General features: G+C 34.2%; 2 protein-coding genes and 1 pseudogene across 9 annotated transcripts; 2 read left to right on the top strand and 1 right to left on the bottom strand.

Moving 5' to 3' along the window:
• The first annotated feature begins 416 nt into the window (after nt 1–416).
• LOC150037795 (uncharacterized) lies at nt 417–5,853 on the top strand (annotated as a pseudogene).
• Nucleotides 5,854–13,038: 7,185 nt separating this feature from the next.
• Nucleotides 13,039–18,933, top strand: LOC120071323 (putative plastidic glucose transporter 2). Of its 8 annotated transcripts, none has more exons than XM_039023529.2 (14): nt 13,039–13,432; nt 13,841–13,994; nt 14,126–14,237; nt 14,365–14,432; nt 14,535–14,667; nt 15,726–15,825; nt 15,933–16,045; nt 16,136–16,229; nt 16,359–16,512; nt 16,665–16,808; nt 16,917–16,990; nt 17,420–17,508; nt 18,051–18,165; nt 18,437–18,933. In XM_039023529.2, exons 2-14 carry the CDS (start codon nt 13,904–13,906, stop codon nt 18,617–18,619), a joined length of 1,470 nt encoding a protein of 489 aa, XP_038879457.1. In that variant the 5' UTR covers nt 13,039–13,432; nt 13,841–13,903; the 3' UTR covers nt 18,620–18,933. The 8 variants fall into 8 exon arrangements, with proteins under 8 accessions (XP_038879457.1, XP_090167408.1, XP_038879456.1 ...); XM_090311282.1 differs by having other exon boundaries at nt 13,064–13,200; XM_039023528.2 differs by having other exon boundaries at nt 13,064–13,200; nt 14,535–14,781.
• An 89-nt stretch (nt 18,934–19,022) lies between these two features.
• Nucleotides 19,023–21,066, bottom strand: LOC120071325 (rac-like GTP-binding protein ARAC7). Its single transcript, XM_039023530.2, has 8 exons — nt 20,636–21,066; nt 20,451–20,538; nt 20,250–20,359; nt 20,093–20,156; nt 19,946–20,010; nt 19,707–19,772; nt 19,468–19,574; nt 19,023–19,279 (listed from the first exon to the last, which is right to left on the bottom strand). The coding sequence occupies exons 1-8, from the start codon at nt 20,732–20,734 to the stop codon at nt 19,246–19,248; spliced, it is 633 nt and encodes a 210-aa protein (XP_038879458.1). The 5' UTR covers nt 20,735–21,066; the 3' UTR covers nt 19,023–19,245.
• Nucleotides 21,067–21,731: the final 665 nt, after the last annotated feature.

Genomic DNA, 21,731 nt, shown 5'->3' with positions numbered 1-21,731 from the left:
TACATTCAACAACATATTCAAGGAAGATTTTAGCAAAACTAAGAATCTTGGCATTACATGCTCAAAACATAAAGATCCATAAACATGCTTTTAGAAGTTCAAATTGGTTCAAAGAAGCATATATTCATATTGCAATTAGTTAAAGAAGAATAGAAAACTCAAGAAATGTACAAAGAATTCTTGAACTAGAAATGAAATTGAAGAAATTACTTCATAAATTCATTGACAAATCCATGAAGAAATTCAATACATTGTTTACAATTCAAAAATGAAATGAAAATCTAACCTGATTGGAATGGAATTACCAAGGAGATGAATTGATCTAGAGAGAAACCCCGGACTCCATGTAAAATGTTTGCCTCACTTGCTAAAAATGAAAGAAAACCTTTCATATTCGTAGGTGTAGCATCGTGACAATGGATAGCATTGCAACGCTATTATGCAAAAAAGCCAAGAAGCGTTGGGTAATTCTATATTCGAAGGGGTCAATGATAATGGTGGCCTCTTGATTAGTTGAATACGTATTCACTAGACTTTAAGGTTAAGTTGGAAAAACAAATTGATACTTCATCCAATACCAATAATATGTGCCTAGAATGCATTGCTAGATCTCTGCTCGTTAAAGCTATACAAGCAACAACAAAGGCGGTTTGATCGAGGGCTTCCCTTTCATTACTTCTTTCACGACGAGGGAACCGCGTCCACATCCACATCAGTCGAAGTGGTGGAACGCCCTCCTGAGTTAACCTAATTAAATTGCATTTTCCCCATAAAAATGACAGGAAACTCAGGGTTCATTAGTGAAGATATTTAAGAATCTGTTTCGGAAGAAAGGTAGTTGGAGAATTTCTTAAAATTCCCTCTTAATACTTATAGTTTGAAAATTTTATAGAACTAATCAAAAGCTCTGTATATGATTGAAAGTAACTGCACAGTAAACCAAATGCAATTTTATAGGGAAAATGACACATATAACTCACTCCCTTTCCTTCTTCAGTCAAAAAATTTCACACGCTTCCACAATAATTCTTTGAGTAAGAAAATTGAGGCAGAATATCACAACTCATTACCAACTCTTTTACATTGATTTATTACTGAACTATCTCATATATATCATGCTCATTTTAACCCAAAAATGGTCAAGAGAGAACAAATACGTGTACAAAGATTCATTTTAACAACCCTGTAACTGTTTTGACGAAACATTAAAAGCCAAGAATTGGTGGTAGAATGGTTGTTTATTATTATGAATATATCATGAATGATGCTAGTTGATAAATGTTTGTTTTAGCTATGGCTCTAAAACTATCTCTTCATTATCTCTTCATTGTCATTTGATATTCAACTCTTTGTTTTTACTTTTAGGTTGGAAATAACTTGAGAATTTGTTCTGCTGGTCAAGACTTGAAGACTCTTTTTCACATCGATTCCTTCCAAACATCATAAGCTACCTTCGCTTCATGAATTTGTTGTCATTGATAGTTGTGACTATGATAATGTCCTTGTTTTTATCTTCACTTGACACACAACCACAACTTACTTTACAGAATGTTTGAGAGTCATAACTTAGACACTTGTTGGGTTGGTTTAAGAGTCAAAGTGTTACTTAGGCACTTTACTACAAGAAATACTCTCTTTAATAGAAGTTTTTTATAGCATGATATGAAAGCGGAAAGAACAAATTAATTAATATCTTTTATTTTTAAAAAGCCATAAAACTTGCCCTTTTTCCCTCAATCTCTCCTGTTGAACACTTTTCTCTCTTCCATTATTTTCCCGACAGTCCGCTACCACAATCGTGAAGCCCGTTCCATTCGCTGACCGCCGACAGTTGCAATCGTCCAGTTTCATCTGCCGGCCTGTGTAATTCGTCCAGGCCATTTTGTTCACAAAGTCAACACGCAATTCTTCTTGACAGCAAGAGGTGAGTTTTTTTGTGGCTTATTTTCGACTTAGATCTAGATTTTTCGCCCAGCTTTAACCTTTTGATTTTAAATATCAGGTCATTTCGATATTTTTGTCTTCAGAAATCCTTCCCCGTTTCTTCTTTTTCATATTTCTCTTCTTGCCCTAATCTCAAATTTCTCTATATTCCTCTTCTCTATGACACAATTCCTCCCATGTTCTATTTTAATAAAATTTTGGTGTGGTTTTTGTAGGAATGTATCAGCAACAGCGGAAGCAACAAAAATCATTTAAGCACTCTAATTCATTTTGGCAAAATATAAAGAATGTTTTTGTATAAACAAGTGAGTTTCATGATATACCTTTGTAGAACTTCTTCAAAGCTCGCTCTCCAGCTGCAATTTTCTCCGAATCTTATTGCAAACCACCTCAAGATCTTCCCCACTATTAGATGAGTCATGGGACTCAAAATAAGCTTGAATCAAGGGATTGTGGAGAATTGCTCACAGCAGCAATCTTGTTGAAGAACACTTTCTTCAACACGAATTTTGTCTAAAATTCTCTCTTGATTGCATACCTCAAATTCACTCCAATTTCTTTAATATATTGCAGATCATCATGCAAGGAAGAAAGTTGCATGAGTTGCAGCTCATGCTTGGAGTTAATGAAGAAGAGAAAATAGAAAATGTGTGAGCATGAAAAAAATGGATAATGTAAAAGCACGTTTTTCCATTTGTATATTGTTTTTTCCAATTTTATCTCAAAATCAAAACTTGATTTTTTTTTAAATCCATTTTGATTTTAAAACTAAAAATTTTAATTTTATAATTAATATTTAAATAAAAATTAATTAATTTAATATCAAATATTAAATTAATTTGTATACACATCCATCTTTATATATTTAAATCATATTTACATATAAATTTTCCTATTCTGTTTAATTCTCAAATTAAACACGTAATTATATCTCATATAATCACTAATTCCCTTAATTCTAATTTGAACATTTCAAATTAACTTATCATGTTATTCTAGAGCTAGTCCAATTACAAACTAGGGGACCTCGCGGACCTACAGATCATGGGTTCCAACTATTCAAGATTAATTGGCTAAACTCATTATACCAGATTAATCTCCATTTGTTAACTAATGGGTCACTCCACTAAAGCCCATCATTGCACTTCCCTCACTGTAAATATATTGTGTCCACATGATTTAACCATAATCAGCAAGTCGACCCTTCACAGGTTGTTCGTAATAATGGCTGGGTCAAATATCTATTTTACTCCCAAGATTACGTCTAACTCTCTCAGCCAAGTGAGAAGGTGGGCCCCTTATTCAAGACCTGGATTCAGTATTTGAGAGAACAACCTTTCTCCTATCTCTAAATCGGGTAGGCGTGAACTCCATCTTGCACCCTATGTCCCCAACTATCTATTAGGTCTTACCCTTGAAATGGGAGGCTTGAGCCGACGCTGTTGAGCCAACTCTCACCTATACAAATCTAAGGCTAGTCTCGAATAAACAGAAGTTCATAGTTAGCTCAGGATTAAGATCGAGGTACCTAGGTCATCTAGGTGAAATAGTCAGTCTTATACAGTAAACAGCATTATAAAGTAAGAGTGACTTATTTCTTGGTCCGATCTTATGTAAACTCATTGCATAGGACGCCCACACTCCTCATGTCATAACATGTACGAATTAGGATCACTTCGTATGTAGCACTTTACAACTCTTTATAACAACTACAGAGTAGGCCGCATCCAATAGTGTTACCAGAATAAGGTACCCAACTTTATTCATGTACTATAGATCATTTTGACTATTTACTCGAACCTAATCCACTCTTATGTCTCCACATAAAGTTCAAGTACTCATGTAATAGTCATGGGTCTTAGTTTATTAGATTTAGACTTCACACAATTTATAAAATCAATAATCAGTTTATTGATTATACAAAATGTTTATCATTTTACAAACTGCGAGTTTTAGGACATAAAACTCAAAGTTTTATGTTAAGTTTTATGTTCTAACATGATTTCTTGCTGCCTCAAGCCCTCACAAAAAAGACTTCTCTCTACCTCATATGTATGGGATTTGAATTTTTTTTGTTTGATGTTTGAATGTGATTTTCCTATCCTTCGTGCTACAAAGGGGTGAAGATTTTAAACCCTTTATATAAGGTGAAATAGATTTGTTTAAATGAGTTGATTATCATTAATTAGCTTGATTTTTTTTTTAATCAAAATTCAGAAATGGTAGAAATTTTCTTGTTTAAAATTGATAATTCAAAATCCAGATTAGTATAATTTTTTTTATTGAATTTGGTCTAAAATTGAGAATTCAAAATCAAGATTATTGAATTTCATGAGAGGCTTTTATTTATTTATTTATTTATTTAAGGAAATTCAACCATTCGTCAACGATTTTTTTCTTTTTTTTTTTTTTTGTGGTAAAAGCCTCTCATGAAATTCAATAAAAAGAAATAGCAAAATTTACTTTTTACCATAGGGTTGGTTTTCTTATTTCACCACTTGACGTATATTGTCTTCTTGGCATGATAAAATGTAATGTTTCACATACCATCATGGCTTGGATCCTCACTATAATTACTTGTTTGGTTTATTTGTTTTTTTAGCATTACTCAATTAAAATGAGAAAAATAGTTAATATCCCATTGTTCTAACTTTTATATATGTTCGAGGGTTATCACTTTGTTCATGTGTACCTTCTTATGTTAGTATTCTCGATTTCACTGTAGGTTGAGTTGGTAAGCTATAAAAATACATAACTATAAAAATACATAACTTTTAGTTTAATAACAAATATCTTTGTTTGACCTTTTCATCTATGATTGTATATCCTCATCCAACAGTCACATTTGACATTCTTGTAGCAATAATTTGAAGAAGAATGTTTGAAAAAGATTGGGATCATTTGAATAGGTAAGAGAATGTCAAATTTGGAATTAATAATAGATTAATATAGTTAGTTATATTAATTGGGAACTTGGATTTTTTTAATAAAGCAACCAATGAATATCTGAAGGAAGCATGGAACTTCGTTAAACAAGTAGAGAACATGTTGGGTCAGGTAGACAAAATTTTGTATCCATGCAAGGCTTGTAGGAACATGAATCATCAAACCTTTGATGTTGTCTATGAACGGTTAGTTATCAAAGGTATGGATCCAACTTATAGGATTTGGTACCATCATGATGAAGAAGTAACTATAGAGTGTATGTTTGATGGTTAACCCTTTTGTAGTACTTCTTTCATGAGCGAAAAAAAAGTTGATGAACCATTTGTAAATAGTGACGTCAATCAAAAGGTTGTAGATGTAAACACTTCTTTGTATCCTCATTGTATAAAATATACCAAAATGTTAGTTGTGGTGTCCTTATATAAGATAAAGACTACTAATTATTGGACCGATAAAAGTTTCACAATCCATTTAGAGCTATTGCACGATATGCTACTCCCTGACAATGTTATCACAAAATCCACTTATGAAGTAGATAAGTTCTTAAAAGTATTTGATTTAGGATATGAAAAGATCCATGCTTATGCAAATGATTGTTGCTTATTTACGAAAGAGGATAAAGATTTAGAGAGTTGTCCAATTTTTGGGCATTCTCGATGGAAGGTGAATAAGAGTACCAAATAGATGAAACAAGGTGTTCCGACAAAACTGTTGAGATACTTTCCATTGATTCCAAGATTGAAACAAATGTTCCCAATGCATGATGTAGCTGAATTACTAACATGGCATATGAACCATAAAAGTAGTAATGGGAAGATGTGTCATCTAGTTGATTGCGTTTCATGGGACTCAATTGATGCAAAGTGGCCAGACTTTTCAAATGATCTACGAAACTTAAGATTTGGTCTTGCAATTGACGGTTTCAACCCATTTTCTAACCTTAGTAGTAGGTATAATTGTTGACTAGTTATGCTTGTGACATACCTGCCTCCTTAGTTATGCATGTCAAAAGAAAATATAATGCTAATATTACTAATTTCTGGTCCTAAACAGCCTGGTAATCATATTGACATTTATTTGCAACCATTAATTGATGACCTGAAATTGTTATGGAATGGAGTGAAAGTTTATGACGTAGTAAGCAAATCAAACTTCAATTTGAGAGTTGTACTTATGTGGACGATCAATGAATTTCCTGCATATGAAAATCTTGTTGATTGCACAACAAAGGGCAAGACGACATGTCCAATTTGTGGGGAGCACACACATTCCCAATGGTTGTATCATAGTAAGAAATTAGTGTATATGGATCACAGACGTTTTTTTTCCTTCATCTCATGTGTATGGAAGAAAGAAGTCATGGTTTGATGGAAAAGTTAAACAACGACAAGCTCCTAGGATTGAAAATGAAAATGCAATTGATGCCCAACTCAAAGATTTCCAAAATTTTTTTGGAAAATTCTAAAAGAAAAAACAAAAGAGATAAAAAGAGTTGAATGGAATGTGGAAAAAACGGTTAATCTTATTTGACTTACCATATTGGAAGGTACATACATCGTTTTCACTAATGTCCTTTAGTTGGTCAGCTAGGCTTTGATATACATTATATTATGTATTGATAAGTTTTTACTCCAATGTAGGAACTTGTATTACACCACAACTTGGACGTCATGCATGTTGAGAAAAATGTATGCGAGAGCATAATATGCACATTGTTGGATATTGATGAAAAATCAAAAGATGGATACAATGCTAAAAAAGATCTATAAGACATGAATATACGACACGACTTACACCCAGAATAACGCAGGAGTCAAGTATACCTTCCTTTAGCTCTACACACTTTGTCCAAATCAAAGAAACAATTGTTTTGCAAGAGATTACATGAGTTGAAATTACCTGATGGTTATAGTTCAAACATTTCAAACTGTGTTTCAGTGGAAGAATGCAAGGTAATGGAATTAAAATCTCATGACTATCACGTGTTAATGCAACAACTTCTACTGGTTGTCAATAGAGGAATGCTTCCGAAGGGTCCAAGATATTCAATAACACGAATGTGTGCGTTCTTTAATAAAATTTGCCAACTTGTAATTGATCGAGAAAGTATGTTGGAAACTGAAAAGGAGGTAATTGATACATTGTGCCTTTCTTAGAGGTATTTTCCTCCTTTCTTCTTTGACATCATGACTCATTTGGTCATTCATTTGAGGCGTGATGTTCATTTATGTGGACCAGTTCAATTTTGTTTGATGTATCCATTTGAAAGGTATCGTAATGTATCATATCATATATTATAGGTAATAATTAGTTAAATATCTTTAAGTATCTTATAATTGTTATGAGATTATCCTTAGGTACATAAAGACTTTAAAAAGGTATATTAGGAATCAATCATGTCCAGAAGTATTGGGAATGTCCTAAAAATCACAGTTCGTAAATTTCATGTTAAACATTCTATTTATCAATAAAAGATTATTGAGTATTTTATTCAACAAAATTATTGAAATTGCAATTTATTATGAAAATCCAATAAACAAATCCATGGTTATAGTATGAATACTCTAACTTTATGTGGTGAATAAATAGAATCAAGTTATAATAATAGCCTAAATGGTCTATAAGTATATGGATGAAATTGGATATCTCATCCTGGTAACACTTTTAGATGCGGTCTATTTTGTATGCCGATACAAATGATGTGATCCACAGATCATTCATGTAGAAATATTGAGTGAGGGCATCCTATGTATGCAATGAGTCTGCATAAGACTGGACCTCAAAATAGAAGTGGGGGCATCTTATGCAATGAGTTTGCATAAGACTGGACCTCAAAATAGTCACTTTTTCTTATAATGACTGTTTATTGTTAAAACTGACTATTTCAAACTAAAATGACTAGGATAACTCAATCTTAAGCCTGAGCTAACTATGAAGTCATGTTTATTCGGGATTATTCTTTGATCTGCATAGGTGAGAATGGTCCAACAACACTGCTCAATAAGCCTTTCATTTTGGGGATAAGACCAAATAGATAGTTAAGGACATAACCTTGCAAGATGGAATTCACTCCTACTCATCTTAGGGTTAGCAGATAGGTTGTTCTCTTAAGTACTAATTCCCGGTCTTGAACAATGAGGCCTCACCCTTTCTTGGTAGAGAGGGACTTGATTCATAAGTGGTATGATGAATCAGTTGTTCAGTAGAGAGTCAGTGGGAGCTTAAGGAACAAGATGTGTTTACAGGGATAAAACGGTAATTTTGACCCAATTGTAAATGCGAATGATTTGTGAAGGATCGACTTACCGATTATGGTTAAAATGGACAGAAATACATCTACAATGAGAAAAGTACAACTATCGAGCTATAGTGGTATGTCTTGATAGTTAACGAATAGTAATTAATTCAGTTTAAAGAGTTTAACCAATTAATTACAAATCGTTGGAGCTCATGATTTGTAGGTCTATTAGGTCCTTCTACTAGCTTGTAAATTGGATTAATAAATTGGGTATTATTGGATAAAATTTGAAATTAGGATTATGAATTTGAAACGTTCAAATTCGATTTAGGGTTTTAATTAATTGTATACTATACAATTGAAATGTTTAATTTTATCGAAATTAAAAAATTTTGGAGAATCAATTAATATTTAAATTATGATTTAAATGTTAATTACATGAAATTGAATTCATCATAGTGGAATTGGTGTTTTATTAATTTAATATTGAGATGTTAAATTAATAAATTAATAAAAAGGTTTAATTAAAAATAAAATTAGTTTTATTTAAAATTAATTAATAGAATTAATTTTTTAAAACTAATATTAAAATAAATTAGTTTATTTTAATATAAAATTATATTAATTTTAATCAATTTGATTGATTAAAATTAAAATAATATTAAATTTGTTGTAGTGGATTTTTCCCAAAAATTGAAAAATTCCACTATGTGTGATTAAGTAGCTTAATCACCCAATTCTACTCTTGAATCCATTCAAGCTTCAAAGCAGGTGGTTTTTTGCACTAAAACCCTACTGAAGTGAAACCCTATTCCCTCTCTCAAATTCATCCATATTCAGCTCAATTTGAGTGTTTCCACCACACAATCCTCATTCAAGGTTAGTAGAGAAGATCTTGGTGATGGTCTACTTGAAGTTTCAAGCTTAGATTTGTGAACAATTAGTTCCTTTTCCCTCTTCCCTAAAAATTGAAGTTTCACCCTCTTCTCTCTTCCCTCTAATGAACAATTAGTTATAGTCCAATTATAAACTTGTCCCCTCTCCGACCAGTGAGAAAGTAAGGCGTCTCATTGTTCAAGACCCAGAATCTGTCCTTGAGGGAACAATTCATCTACTTACCCTATGATAGAGAAAGAGTGACTTTCGTCTTGTATAGCTGCATTCTCAACTCCCCATTCGAACGACTCCCAAAAATGGTAGGCATATTGAGCTGACAAATCTAACCACTCTTACGCATACAAATCAAAAGATGTAGGAGTTCACAACTCACTCAGGATTAAGGTCAAGTTACCTATGGTCATCCTAGTGAAATGTAAGTCTCTTCAAGTAACGGTGTTATAAAGAGAGACTAATCATTTCGTGGTTCGGTATTATACAAACTCTTTGTCTAGGAAACACCTACTCACATGTCTCCACATGAAAGATCAGGATCAAATCATTTGTAACACTTTACAACAATTGTAACAATTACAAAGTGCGTCGTATTCGTAGTCTCACCAGGATAAAGTATCCAGTCTTATCCATTTACTATAGACCATTCAGGTTATTACTTAAACATGATTCACTTGTATCTCACCACATACATATTTAAGTTACATTAAATAACCTAGGATCTTAGTTTATTGGATTTGGGTTAATGCAAACTAGATATCAAATAAAATAACACTTTATTTTATTAAACCACGAGATTAAGGGCATCAACCATAATAGTATGAAAGTGTTCGACTTGTCAGCAAACAAAAATTCTCCAATAAGCTGCATAATATATGCTCGTGCATATCTCTGTACGCTGATGTCGTTAGCATCGGGGGACAACTCTGTAAGTGAACCTTCCAAATCATCTGGCCGAACGCCCAAAAGATCGTCGTAAACTTGTTCTCAATCATATTGTAATGAACCAGTCACAGTTTCTCCATTTACTCGTAATCCAAACTGAATTGCAACATCGTGCAACGTAACTGTGCATTCCCCACAAGGCATATAAAATATGTAGGTTTCTGGTCTCGAACACTCTACTAAAGTAGTAATGAGGTGCCAATCTAGCTGGATAAATTCAATCTGTGCAACCCCAAGAAAATCAGTTTGTTGTACGTAAGGCATGATATGTAGATCAAACGGAATAGTACCTCGCGGATATGCTTCCCTTCTCCGGTAGCCCAAGACTACAGTAGAAGAACTATCCCATATTGATTGTGAGCGATGGGTATTTTGTTGATATAGTTGCATAGGATTAGAAAGATCAGAATCCATGATGCACAATCATTGAGAGAATATAAGCAAAAGTAAATAACGAATTTCAATTACAATAACAGAGTCTATTACAATAATAAAAAAAACAATTAAAATGACACATATTAATAAATTCAATTACATAACAAAGTCTATTAACTAACAAAGTGATTTACGTAACAAAGTCTATTACAATAATAAAAGATAATTACAATAACACATATTAATAAAGTCAATTACATAACAATCTATTTAGGCGAACATCTCTAACTGTACCAACTCATTTTTATCTTCTGTACTTCCTTCGTTTCCAAATGTTTCATCAAGTTCTATATCAATATCACTGCCCTTAGCATTTCCAGGTTCAAGAATCACTAAATCTTCAGGACACAACGACATATTTACTCAAATGTTTACAATTGTTATAGTAGACACTATATTAATTCTAACTTAATAGGTTAATACTGACAACTCATTCCAACATTAGTCCAAAGTCAAACAAATAAAATCTAACAAATTTACGACCAGTACAAAAAGTTTTTTTTTCCTTAAAACAATAAACCTACAACTCAAGCCCAAACTTGAATTAAGATTAGTCTAAATCTATTCTTTTTTAAAAACAAATAAACTACAGCCTAATCCCAATCCAATATCAGTCCAAATCACAACAATAAACTAAAAAAAATAATCCAATTTTTCAAGTCCAAACTCAAAAAATTCAAAAACAAAATTTCAAATCCGATCTAACGGTAAAAAAATATTAAATCCTAGACAAAACAAATTTTACTCACTAGATCTTCCAAATTTTCAACAAAACTAGTTCAGAACTCTAGATTTTCATCTATATATTTAAACAACATACTAGATTTATAGATATTCAATGCACAATCTCATATATTGAAGAAAAAATAATACCTAGGTTGACGATGGTGACATGACAGTGGCGATAAGGGAGAATGATGGATGATGGAGAGCACAACATGCTACTGGTAACAGGCTGGGAGAGAGAGGAAGAAAGAAAGAAAGTTGGAGATTGAAGAAGGAACAGATCAGCGAGTGGGGGGAAGTTTTGGGACACTAACTCGTGAACCTGATACACGAGTATTCCACAACTTCTTGGTCAACATATCAGACATGTGGCAGGTCAGCAACAAGTCAAGTGATGTGGAGGGAAGTCCAAGATTTATCTTTAAATCGTAGATCGGGTACACGTGTTATGTGCTTACTCAGTACTTGTGGACCTGACCCACGATTTCACTACTCTAGTTTTGCCATTTCTTTTAAGTCAACCCCATTTTATCAATCAATATTGAAATAACATTACTTTAAAAAAGAATTCCCAAAATTAAAAGGTAATGGTACTAGAATACGCGTGTCAGCATCTCCACCAACAGATTCTCAAGCTCGCATAACGACAACAAAACAATGAAAAAAAACGACAATGCATTAGACGTCGACACGTGAGCTGAAATATACAATTAATTTATGTCCCATAAAATTCGTACAACTACTTTTTTTTGCACCCCAACACGTGGCGCTTCCATCACCGCCGATAATCCCCCCCATAAATACAACCAACATTTTCTGCTGCTTTGCTTTAATTAATAGCTTATAAATTGTTAACTATATGTTACCCGGCTTAAATCCTACTCCTTTTATAGAAATAATAGTTATTATTTGATAATATTCATTAATGCTTATTATAATGTAAAAGCTATTAAATCGTTTACTTTAATATTTTTCTTTTCTAATGAACCATTATTTTAATTTGAACTTTACATTTTCTTTTTTACTTCGAAAAAAAGAACCAAATTGTGTGAAATGTTATTGTGAGTATGATTGGAGGAGTGTATTGGGGAAAAAAAAAAGTTACAATAATCCAATAAAAAAAAACAAAACCTCATTTGATAATTATAAAATTATACTGCTTTTGTTTTCACTTCTTTTAGAGTGTTATTTGAATTCATAGATAAATTCCAAAGAGAAAATAAGTTTTATTGATTATAGTGACTCAAATAAGATTATTTGTAGCTCCGCAATTGTTAGAGTGATAAATTGAACCGTAAACTCTCAAAGTTATAATTAATGTCTTTATCTAGTGAGTTATATTTGAATTGACAATAGATATATAAGATTCAAACCCATAATATATTTATAACATAGATTTTGTGAATGATAGTCTTAGACAAGGCTCGGGTTCACAGGTATCCCCAAAAAGGAGAAACTCAACAGCTAGAGTCTTGGGTCGAACTAACCGAGATTGCTCCACATCATCAAAGGGGTAACATCCAATCTGAGCTCATTGACCAAAACTCTACAACCTCAGGAACTATACTTATATTGACATCGTATGTAACAAGTGTTTTCAAGTGGATGTCAGATAATTGATTCTATAAATAGTCTTATTCCTCTACCTTAAGAAGTAAATAATATTTTAAGTATTTAGTTGAAAGCTGAACTAAATACTCCATGTACGATTTAAATATTAGAGTACATTTAGCTCAACATCACGTTAGTGTAAGTTAGCTCAAACATAAATTCTCGAATCGAATTTCTACCTCCATCATGGTGTATTTGAGTTTATATAAAAAAGGAATAACATGGGTTATGGTGTGAATACCCACAGCTAATCATAATTGACAACAAATTATATTAGAAAGTGAAATACAAAAAATTAAGAAATAAATACTATTTAATTTATTTATTATAAGGCGTGCCATCGATGTTGGTTTCCCTCGCTGAGATATACATAGGTGGCAGTTGCTGGAGTGAGGACTCTGTAAAAATGCGACAAGAAATTGCTCTGTTTTTCATGGCGTAATAATCAATCATCGCCACCGAATGTAAAATCTAAGCCTTCACCAACTCTATTCTCCCTGTTCTTTATATATATTCTACGATTTGCGCCTCGCTTTTTTCTCTTTGCGTGTACCGAAATTTACAGCCGCTTCTACAAGATTCTTGAAGGTTTCAGAAGAAGCTCAATCGGCTTCTGCCTTTAGATCTGTTTTCTGATCCCTTCATCGCGTTTGAGCGCCTGTCAAACATTCTGAACTTCATTATGTTTTGATTCCGGTGATTTTTTCTTCACTTTACTGAAATTGCAATCGACTTCCTCCACTTCTCTTTTACTTAGTAATTCCTCTTCTTCTTCTTCGTCTTCTTTTTTGTTTGATATGGTTTCTTACCTAAAAATTGCTGCAAAGTTAGATATTTTATAGCTTGAAGATAATTAGGTTTGGTTTTTAGATCAACGAGAGTGAAGTTCTTTGGTTCAGTACTTGATTCTTTGTGAGAAGTTGGAGTTTGATTTCTGTATCAATGCATGTTCCCGTAAAATGCAAAATCAATTTGATGAACCCAGATGCTGATGTAATGGGATCTTAAGCTTGTATTATTTAAGCACTTCGACATTAGTTTAATTCAATAATGGAATATAGCTGGGTAAATAATGGGATTTAAATATTTGGACTATTATGCCAGCAAAATAGTATCCCGAAATATCCATGTTAGAGAACTTCTGGTGAGGACTTGCTGCGGTTTGGAATGTGGGATCGAAAACGTGAAGCTTTCTCAACGTACAAGCGATTGTCATATAAAGATAACGCAAATCCAATTGACATGGAGGATAATTCAGGTAACCCATTATTTGGCAGTCTGTAGCTTTGCGACCAATGAATTTCATTTTGGAAATATTTTCTGAATCAATGAGCTTTTTAAAATGATGGTGAAGACACGATAGTTGGTGTAACTTGGGGTTTTTCATAGCTCTTTTGCAGAGTGGTAAGGATTTCGAAGCCTCAAACCCTTCGTGGAGTCTTTCTTTACCGCATGTGCTAGTGGCAACCTTAACTTCATTTCTATTTGGCTACCACTTGGGGTTAGCTCTCTATACACGATAATTCAGCTCTCTTTTTCTCTCGGTGTCAATGTTCGGTGAAGCTGATCTTGCTTGTTTGTTCACAAGTAGACAATAGACACTGACTATATCTTGCTATCTTCTGCAGAGTAGTAAATGAACCACTGGAAAGCATTTCTGCGGATCTTGGTTTCAATGGAAATACATTGGCAGAAGGTGTCATGCTGCAAATATCTTGTTTGTTCTATTCAATTCCAGTTGTTTACCTGAGATTATTCAATGCTCTTAATGTGCTTTACCATTATATTTCTGATGAAGGTTTGGTTGTGAGTACGTGTTTGGGTGGTGCCTTAATTGGATCTTTACTGAGTGGTTGGGTAGCTGATGGGGTTGGGCGTCGTAGGGCTTTTCAACTGAGCGCTTTGCCAATGATTCTTGGTGCTGGAATGAGGTTGTTTTCTAATCGTGAGGCAATTCTAGCCAACGTTGACCGTGCTGTTCATCATACCTTCATGCTTTTTACTCGGCAATCTTTGGCATTATTTCCATGTATTATAATAAACTGGTATGCTTGTGTAGGATATTGAAGTTATATGTGTAGGATATAGAAGGTATAGGTTTCTATTTTTTTTTAGTTGAATTTGACTATACTTACTACCTTTATCATAACGATTGCTCCCACGGGGCCTTGTTATGATACTCCTATAGTTTCTATAGGTCATTTGTTTGCCACTACTGATATAATTCTCAGTAATATTATTCCTCGCATTTTCTGTCAGTTGGTCTTTTCTGTTCATAGGTTTTCTATACTCGTGCAATTTAATTCATGACTTCACTTGTCTTTTTTAATTCTTTCATCACGTCATGGCTAGGTGTTGGCAAAAGTAATACCAGTTGAACCCAGAAAGGGTGGGATGGTGGTTGATGTATAAATGGTGGAGTGAGGGTCAGCCATAGTAATAAGGATAGTGTACTTCACATCTAACAAAAACCATAATGATAAAGTGGGTCTTGGCCGACTTAATTGTGTTTAATTGACTGATGGCAGGTGGATCAAATGACTTTGAAAGTTTCCACTTTTCAGCATTGTACTCCTTCAGTCAATAGATGAACCCCTTTGTCACATCACTTTAGGTATATTACATTTGGTCATTTGTTTTCAGCCTTACATTAATGTGAACCAGGGAAGCTTGATCGTCCTCCTTTTACAGCCTGTCCTATGTCTAGGACTAGTTGATCCTAAAGTTGGTAGACAAACACACATACATTTTCTTTTCTTCCTTGGCTAGTCAAGAGAAACCTCCAACTCCAGTCTCCCGGTTTTATTTCTGCATAATGATTCTTATTTACTAATTTCTTGTTAATACAAGTTTACTGAAAATCATCATGCCCCTGAGGATTTTCAGTAATTAATTTTTTTAAGTTTCTTATCCACCACTCAGACACTGCTGTTTCCTCATTTTTCAATTTATTGCTCTCTCACGAGAAAAGTCAAAACTTGATGTTCAGTGCAATGACCAAAACTCTCGCTGGAATGCTTTTGGGACGATTGTTTGTTGGGACTGGAATGGGTCTAGGCCCTCCTGTTGCTTCTCTCTATATCACTGAGGTATAGCCATTGTTACACCACTGCTTTACGTCTTAACGTACATTCTTAAAAGCATTCGATATGAGATTATTTCTTCCTACTTCAATTTTTCCCACCAACACGAGTAGGTCTCTCCTGCATTTGTGAGGGGAACATATGGAAGCTTCATTCAGATTGCTACATGTCTTGGACTAATGGCGGCCCTCTTAATAGGAATCCCTGTCAAGGAGATAGTGGGCTGGTAAGGTATATTGTATATTCTAGAAGCCTGCAAATACATAATTATCCATTTATTTGTCATTTCAGAATATGCTCTTCTTTTTCGATTCAGGTGGCGTACTTGTTTCTGGGTGTCTACTATTCCAGCTGCATTATTAGCTCTAGCCATTGTATTTTGTGCCGAGAGTCCACATTGGCTTTATAAGGTTTGATCGCACGAATTTGAAATGCCTGCCTGTTTTTCAACCGTCTTTGTAGTTCCTTCATGAATTTGAAATGCTTGCCAATGGCTATGGTGCAATTTTGTATTATGATTATAATATTCTGTAATGTAGCAAGGACGGACTGAGGAAGCAGAAACTGAATTCGAGAAGCTTCTTGGTGGATCACATGTAAAATCTGCTTTGACAGAGTTGTCCAAGTTTGACAGGGGAGATGAACCAGATGATGTAGAACTTTCGGAATTGCTCTTTGGTCGCCACCTACAAGGTAAGAGACACTCATATTTGCTTCATTCCTGTTTTTTGTTTGCTCATTATTTTCCCTTTTTCTAATTCCACCATCCATGCACTCCAATTGCATCATTTATCTCTTTCATTAGGGTGGCATAGTTCTTCATTATTCACGCATTCCTTTTGCAGTTGTTTTTATTGGATCAACTCTATTTGCTTTACAACAACTATCTGGAATAAATGCTATATTTTATTTCTCCTCGACTGTTTTTAAAAGTGCGGGAGTACCATTGAACCTTGCAAATGTCTGCGTGGGAATTTCAAATTTAGCAGGTTTGCTCCATTCTCTGGTGGTTTGCTTAAACATAAGCTCCATAGTTTGCATATTTATTGTAAGGCGTTATTTATTTATTTTTAAATTCTCAATTTTGTACTTGACAGGATCTGTAATCGCAATGCTTTTAATGGATCGATTAGGAAGAAAGCTGCTTCTTCTTTGGAGCTTTTCTGGGATGGTAACCATAAAGCAACTTTTTTTTCTTCTTTTAATTGCTATAACATATATCTGAATGTCTTTCCCATGTCTTGTATGTTAAAATTGGGGAAAAAGATTTCTTCTGTTTGAATCAGGAGAGTCAACTTATCTCTCCTCAGTAGGGGCTAGGGAAGGGCATATTTGATCAATGTTGCCGTTGGACCTAGAACTTTTACTCTTAGTAGACGAAGGATTCAGAACCAACCTTATTTAATATGGTTTTGGTAGGAAGCAACTGTACACAACCTTATTTGATATGGTTTTGGTAGGAAGCAACTAAACATAAGTCCTTGACTATGGGTAGATTAAGATACCATTCACCAAGGATGTAGCAGTTGAAAATTTCTTTCGTGATTGAAGGATTCTATTATCTTAAAAGACTTTGCTTGATGTTTGATGTCTAATGTAGGCTGTAGCAATGGCCCTCCAAGTAGTCGCAGGAAGTTATCATTCCTCAGACTCCAGAGCTGTATACTTGTCTGTAGGTGGCACGTTGATGTGAGTAAATTTATTTATTTGAAGTGTAGTACATTTATTTCATATTATTATATACAGAAGGAAAACCCCCTCATGCATCATTCATCTTTGATCTCCCTAATGCTATGTGGTAAGTTTGTTGGCAACCGTTATACCCCGATACCCACAACCTCATCACGCGTTTTGCTAGACTCCTTTTTTTTAACCTAGTTTAATAACATGTGAGGGGTGAAGGCAGAGTTGGAGATTCGTACCTTCAGCCTTTTGGTCGAGGATATATTCCTTGACCAGTTGAGCTACGTTTTGGTTGGCTAGATTTAATACCTGAATTTTCAACTACTGTGACAATGAAGGTGCCAAGTCTGGTTTATGGATTTTCAGTTGGAAGGCTATTACAATTGGACTTCCAAGTTAATAACGATCATTCATGTTTTTATTCTATCAAGTATTCATATCATAGATAAGACTCGAGAGGTTACTTTTGATTAAAAAAAATGTTGATATGTGTAAAAGTGAGTGCAGATATCATTGATAAACAACTGTCTACTCACATAAAATTGCAGGTTTGTCTTAATGTTTGCTCTGGGAGCTGGTCCGGTTCCAGGTCTTCTTTTACCAGAAATTTTTCCCAGTCGGATAAGAGCAAAAGCTATGGCAATCTGCATGTCGGTGCATTGGGTAATATTTCACTTCTTTGGTGATCTTATTACTGCTTTTGTCAAGGATGCTTATGCTTTAAAGTATTGTTTTTCTGTCTCAAAGCGCTTCTAAATCAGTGGCTAAATAGTTGGATTTCCTGTGGGATTTGCCTTCTTCCATACATGGGAAAATGGTGGACAATTTAGCTCATTCGTAAATAAGAATGTGATAGGACCTTTGGAACTCAATTTGGAGTTCAAAATGTCTTGCTGATCCTGTGGTTCACTGATCCATTATCTATGCCCTTCAGGTGATAAATTTTTTCGTCGGATTGCTCTTTCTACAATTGTTGGAGAAGATGGGGCCACAGCTTCTGTATTCTGGTTTCGCTACATTCTGCTTGATTGCAGTTGTATTCGTGAAAAGGAATGTGGTGGAAACCAAAGGAAAATCACTTCAAGAAATTGAAATAGCACTTCTACCTCAAGAATAATGCATAAACACTAGGCTGGTAGCTTCCTCAAATCTCATGAAGATCACTGCAGATAATATACTATGCAGTATTTCCTCCACTTCCAAATATCTATTAACCGATGCCCTTGCTTAGAATCATTCACATTGTTTTGTTATCAAACAATCTATATGTGCGTGTAATCTATTACTGTAGAGCAGTATTTCCTTGTCAGAAATGAGTGTATAATAGAGAGCTAAAAATTAAGCGAATACAGAGAAATGCCAGACTTGATTTTGTCTCACTTCCTCATTAACCAATTAATATAATCTCTTATTGGATGTTGTTGATTCTTATCTTTAAGTTTTTGAATAACCCAGCCATTTTTTGCTTTTATCTACCCTTCTTTTAAACCATCAGCAGGAATTTGTGCGGCTTCCATAGATAGCAACCAAAGCATCATTTCAAATACAACATTTGCATTAAACACAATAGAGGAACACAACTCTCTTCACTTCTTTGGTCAGTCAGCTAGCACATTGAGCAAACACCTATTTCTCAGTATACAAAATTATGTTAAACTAGCAACCATAAGATCTGGCTATACGCTTGGCCCAAAACATAGATGCTACAGCACTCGATCACTCGATCCCAATCATGAGCACGGTTTACACAGCACAGCCACCACACACAATGCACCTACTGCATACAAGCATGCAAGATCATGAGCAACCATGGGATAGCCCCAAAGCTTCGAAATCTGTATTTGAACTCTCCCCCAATACGTATATTTTAAAGTGAAAGAATGATCACAGGCCATGCCCAAGTAATCGTTTCTTATGAAGTCGTACAGTTAAAATATCAGTAGAAAAAAGGATGTATATACTTACACAATTGAGCAACCAGTCCTTCGGCTCCTCCTTTTCCTAGGCATCTCAATTCTCCTTGGAGGTTGTAGAACAACCTTGATTGCAGTGTCAAAAACAGCTTTGACATTCTAAACAAAAATTATAGTTCAGTACTGCTGAGGCATGTGGAGATGACTTTTTGGCCTCCCTTATTAAGAAGGGAATCAAAGAGAGGTAATAAAGTCTTTCAAACCCCAAATTAATGAAAGATATCTATCTACCTGTTGAGTCTTAGAGCTACATTCGATATATGCAGCAGCACCAATTTGTTTCCTAAGCTCTTCTCCCTACATGAAAACCAACCAAATGAGTTTCTTCTGGACATCTATCACAAGTTTACTGGACAAAAAGATTGAAAGATCATGAACTTATAAGTCGTTTTCTATTTAGTCCATGAACTTTCTGACTTACTGGATAAAAAAAATTGAAAGTTCAAAATGTTTTTGAAAGTTTAGGGTACCTGAGTATATGTTACTGTGTTTGATCCCATATGATCCACTAAATAAGCTCCATTGTCCCGAAGATCTAAGAAAAATCAAACTATCTCAATACACTATTCCAAAACAGGAAGATGAATGTCAAAGCTAGTTTGAAGTTGTTTACTCACCCAACTTTGTGCCTACTAGAACAATAGGAACACTAGGGGCAAACCGTCTAAGTTCTGGCATCCACTGAGAAATATAAGCTAAACTTCAGTTCATCGAAGTAATACTAGAACAAAAAACTCTACAACATGGGAACAAGTGTTCTTTTTCCACCATTACCTTTTTGAGAACATTCTCATAACTAGCCTTACTGATTAACGAGAAAGCCAGAACAAAAACATCTGCTCCCCTGTAACTCAATGGCCTAAGTCTACTGTAATCTTCTTGGCCTTTCAAAACAGAGCAAAATATTCCAAACTCAGAGAAAGATAATAATCCATTAGAAGCAAGCAGGCTAAGAAAAGGGAAACCCCATTGTACCAGCAGTGTCCCATAATCCCAAGTTGACAATATTCCCGTCCACAGCCACATTAGCGCTGAAGTTATCAAAAACTGTAGGAATATAGTCCTGCCAAAACAGAACAAATCCCATTTCATAACACAAATGGAAGAAAAAATACTTGAAAAATGAATGATTTTGGAAGATGGGTATGAACAAAACTCACAGTAGGGAACTTGTTGCTGGTGTAACAGATGAGCATACAAGTTTTCCCAACAGCTCCATCTCCAACGGTAACACATTTAACAAACCTTGAAGCACTCATCTTTTTGGTAACAGAAGAAGAATATACCCAAAAACCCCAAAAGCTCAAAATAGGGTTTGAAGAAAAAGTTAACAAAAAAACAAAGATGATGAGAATAAGAAGAAATCAGAATGTGGGTATCTTGGTGAGTAAGTCACAGAAGGCATTCTCCAAGTTTCAAGGGATAATTGCTTATAAAAACGTGAAGAGAGAGAGAAAGAGGGGGGTTGTGGTCAAAGAAAAACCTTGCTTTTTTGACCCTTGCAGGTATTTTCAAATCCCAAACAAACGGATTGGGTTTTTAATTTGAAATGCAAATGAATGACTGGCACTGGTAAAGTGTTTAAATGGCTGGCTTCCAACATTACACAGTTGGCTAATATTTAATTCACCATTAGAAGCTTAGAACAAAGTGGGTGAGAAATGAATCACTGTGAGTCTCAATTATTTCTTTCTATAATTTTCTGAACAAATTAAGGAGCCCTGAAATCTGGGATTGAGACTGAAAATAATAATACTCCTGTGTTTTGCTTTAATTTGAATATTTTTATGCCCGTCAATAGATTATTGTTTCTTGTACTACAAATAGGGAGCTTTGTGCATGCACTATTAGTAGCAATTCACCAAGACTGTGCATAAAGTGTGCTTAAAAAGAACCACCTTTTATTTAGTTTTAAAAAGTGATTTAAAAATAATATTTTGAAAAAAAAAAACATTCAATTGAAAGAGTGCTTAAAATGAACTTTCTATTGCCTAGAAAAAAAAAAAAAAAAAAACTATAGTTGGGGTCAATTACAATTTGTTCTATCAATCTAAAAATTAAAATGAATTTTTCACATGTCAATTTTTTTTTTTTTTTTTTTTAGTGAAATAGTCCAAGCTTGTAATCCGTTTATGTGTGTTCTATGTAAAATCTAGATAAATATTAAATTTTGCCGCGCACTCAATTTAAAAGAAGCTATATGGACAATATTTTATACCCCAAAAAATCCTCTCCTTTCCGACAATATTTTTAAAT

Source organism: Benincasa hispida, chromosome 2 (genome assembly GCF_027475165.1).
Source record: "Benincasa hispida cultivar pf3 chromosome 2, pf3_genome.v1.1, whole genome shotgun sequence".
Taxonomy (NCBI): domain Eukaryota; kingdom Viridiplantae; phylum Streptophyta; class Magnoliopsida; order Cucurbitales; family Cucurbitaceae; genus Benincasa; species Benincasa hispida.
The sequence above is the reverse complement of the archived record's forward strand: the minus strand, read 5'-3'. Positions and strand labels throughout refer to the sequence as shown.